This window comes from Phaseolus vulgaris, chromosome 3 (assembly GCF_000499845.2).
Source record: "Phaseolus vulgaris cultivar G19833 chromosome 3, P. vulgaris v2.0, whole genome shotgun sequence".
Classification (NCBI taxonomy): domain Eukaryota; kingdom Viridiplantae; phylum Streptophyta; class Magnoliopsida; order Fabales; family Fabaceae; genus Phaseolus; species Phaseolus vulgaris.
This window is the reverse complement of record NC_023757.2, coordinates 36,547,638-36,551,087: the sequence shown is the minus strand read 5'-3', so window position 1 is coordinate 36,551,087 and position 3,450 is coordinate 36,547,638. Positions and strand designations below refer to the sequence as shown.

General features: G+C 34.5%; 1 protein-coding gene across 1 annotated transcript; it reads left to right on the top strand.

Annotated features, from left to right (window-relative positions):
- LOC137805602 (uncharacterized) lies at positions 1-1,116 on the top strand. The gene is made up of 2 exons (XM_068605541.1): positions 1-226; positions 308-1,116. Exons 1-2 carry the CDS (start codon positions 1-3, stop codon positions 1,114-1,116), a joined length of 1,035 nt encoding a protein of 344 aa, XP_068461642.1.
- Positions 1,117-3,450: the final 2,334 nt, after the last annotated feature.

The following is a 3,450-nucleotide window of genomic DNA, read 5'->3' as shown; positions in this document are numbered from 1 at the left end:
ATGACAGTAAAGATAATCCCACCACCAAAGAAGGAAAGAACTTCTAAAAGAGCATATAAGAGTAAACATTACCAATACCACAAGAATCATGGTCGTCATACAGAAGAATGTGTAGCTTTGAAAGATAGAATTGAAGAATTGATTCAAGTTGGGCAGTTGAAACGCTTTGTTAGAGATGGAGGGATAAGGAGCAGACAAAGTCCAAGGCAGTTAAACATTCATCGTTGTATGTAAAACCTTTCGGTCAAGGATGATTTTTCATGTATAAAGAAAGTCTTATTCAAGATTGAAACACTTAATGAAGAAGTTATTCATATGAAGAGTCAAACTGTTAAATTCATCAATGCTTCGCATACTTCAAACCTCTTGGTCCTGGATGCTTTCACTTCAAGTGAAATCCCTCCCGAGAGTGTATCTCCTTCTTCAAACCTCTCGGTCCTGGATGCTTTTACTTCAAGTGAAATCCCTCCCGAGAGTGTATCTCGTTCTTCAAGCTTCTCGGGTCAAGATGTTTTCACTCCAGGTGAAATCCCTCCCGAGAGTGTATCTCGTTCTTCAAACCTCTCGGTCCTGGATGCTTTTACTTCAAGTGAAATCCCTCCCGAGAGTGTATCTCGTTCTTCAAGCCTCTCGGATCAAGATGTTTTCACTCCAGGTGAAATTCTTCCTGAGAGTGTATCTCGTTCTTCAAACCTCTCGGTCCTGGATGCTTTCACTTCAAGTGAAATCCCTCCCGAGAGTGTATCTCGTACTTCAAACCTCTCGGTCCAGGATGCTTTCACTTCAGGTGAAATCCCTCCCGAGAGTGTATCTCGTACTTCAAGCCTCTCGGATCAAGATGTTTTCACTCCAGGTGAAATCCCTTCCGAGAGTGTATCTCATACTTCAAGCCTCTCGGATCAAGATGTTTTCACTCCAGGTGAAATCCCTTCCGATAGTGTATCTCGTACTTCAAGCCTCTCGGATCAAGATGTTTTCACTCGAGGTGAAATCCCTTCCGAGAGTGTATCTCGTACTTCAAGCCTCTCGAATCAAGATGCTTTCACTCCAGGTGAAATCCCTCTCTCGAGTGTGTTTCATTCAAATCAAATCTCAATCAACGGAGTTCTTATTTAAGAAGTCGAAAAGTTATAGTCCGAAAGGTTGTACCGAAAGTCTCGACCGAAAGGTTGTACCGAAAGTCTCAATCGAAAGGTTAAATATAAAAAGTAAATAAGTAAAGTTAAATTAGTGATTATAGCAAAGCCCATAAGATGGGCCCAAATATACAGGTGTGTGTTTTCAAAATGTTAGGTACAAAAAGAAAAGACCCAAGTAACTCTTAAGCCCAATAAGAGAGCCTTATAAATAGAGGTTCAACTCAAGAGGTAAGGGGATTCAATTTATCTGATGAACATAAAACTATATCTGACTTTGGCATCGGAGCGCCTTGCAGGCACACACACCCACCTATGAGGAGAAGAAGCCGAGAGCACCTAGCTGAAGGAGAAGCCGAGAGCACCTAGCTGAAGGAGAAGCCGAAAGCACTTAGCCGAAAGAGAAGCCGAGAGCATCTACCTTGAGGAGAAGCCTAGAGCACCCAATGTGAGGAGAAGCCCAGAGTATCCAACCCAAGAAGAGACCGAGAGAGTCCAACCCAAAGTTCGGAAGATTTGTATAAGAGTTAATCTTGTCAACCTGATTCTAGTGTTCTTGGTCCTTGTTGTAAGAACAATATATATAGCTTACATAATAGTGTTAATGATTATAGTCTCCATTGCTACAATTAAATGAATTTTCCAAAGTGAAGCTTTAGAAAAACTTACTAAGATAAACAATGTCTAAAAAAATACGAATTAAAAAAGAAATATCAAATGAAATTAATAAAAAGCTTAAAAAATAAATTTTAAGTAAAATTATAATAAAAAAAATATTAGTAAAAAATGTTCCATTCTTAAGTTTGTATTTACCTGCATAAATGATAAGTGCCAATGTGTAGTTTTTATGATTGAGAAAATTGAACACTTTGGAACTTAATTGTTGCTTAATGTAAGAAAATTACCCTAATTTGAGAATTATTGAATCTGATTATATATTTTGAACTAAGAAACAAATGAAGAAATTTAATCTCAATTTTTGTGTAAATTGCAGATGAATATGAAACATTGAAAGAATTATTCAAGCTAGAAGATTTAGCTCAGGCTAGAATTGCTAGCTCAAGCTAAAACTGTCCAGAGTTGATTAAAAATGCACCGAAAGATCTAGCTTAAGCTAAATTGGCTAGCTTGAGCTAAAATTGATTATATAAATTTTGAAACACAACTCAAAATGAAACGGTGGAAAAAGATTGGGTTTTTATAGAGAGGGACTAGTGAGAGAAAGAGAAGAAACCTATGTTCTTAGGAGAAGAACTTGCTCAGATCAGCCCTTCTTATGCAATCCAGATCAAGAATGAAGATTGGAGGAGCTGTCATGAGTGGCTAAGTTCTTTCTAACTTGGGATTGAATGTAATTTACCTTGATCAAATGTGTGTGTGTGTCTATATATATATATATATATATATATATAATTCTCTTTTCTACTTGTTCTTGGTATTCTCGTTTTATGCTTATTGCTTGATTTTGTCTGATCAATAGAGTCTTGATTTTGATCCTTAAATTTAACTGGAAAGTACCTTTAAGAATCTGAAATAAACGAAAATACTTGATAACTTGTAATGCTAGGAATAGATTCCAGGTTATTGATTGCATTATAATTCTGTTCCTAAAGATGGATGATTTGTTAAATATCTGAGGAATCAGTGTTTGAGAAATTATCTTATGAATTTCATCTATGAGGAATCAAGATGAATGACTTTAAATTAAGTATTAAGAATGAGTAGTTTTGAGTATTATATATTGTATTATTCAAAATACAGATGATTGAGATAGACGCAATTCAATTCCATGTATCTTTCTCTATAATTGATAAGTTAGTTTTGTATTTGGTTGAATCAAACACTATATCTCTTAGTTACTTGTGAAATCTTTAATTTGGTAATGAACAAGTTCTCAACAATCAAAATTATTTTCTATAATTGATGAGTTTTAAAACAGAACATCTTAATTAGAATTGTTCTTTGTGGATTCGACATTCGTACTTTAAAGAGTACTATATTACAGTTGATTCGGTACACTTGCCGAGAAATATCAACAATAAACTTTATATATATTCATTGATTTAGCGACTAAAAGAATATGTCTAATACAGTTGCAAAATTATAAAAGTGACTGATATATTATTCAATTGCTAGGTTATTACACTAAAATGTACCAATTTTTAAATTAAAATAAATAAGTAATTTACAATTATTATTTTTATGAGTATCAGCTTAAAAGTCAATATATTTAGATGTCGCTGTTATTATTTGTCTTGCTCTTTCATCCTCTTTTGTTGGAATGATGCTTTAGCTATTAAATATCGAAATTGTT

Excerpts from the sequence above, each read along its gene's own strand:
- LOC137805602 (XM_068605541.1), top strand. The coding sequence starts at position 1 with ATGACAGTAAAGATAATCCCACCACCAAAGAAGGAAAGAACTTCTAAA. Across the intron at positions 227-307 it reads GCAGTTAAACATTCATCGTT|TTATTCATATGAAGAGTCAA; the intron begins GTATGTAAAACC and ends TTAATGAAGAAG.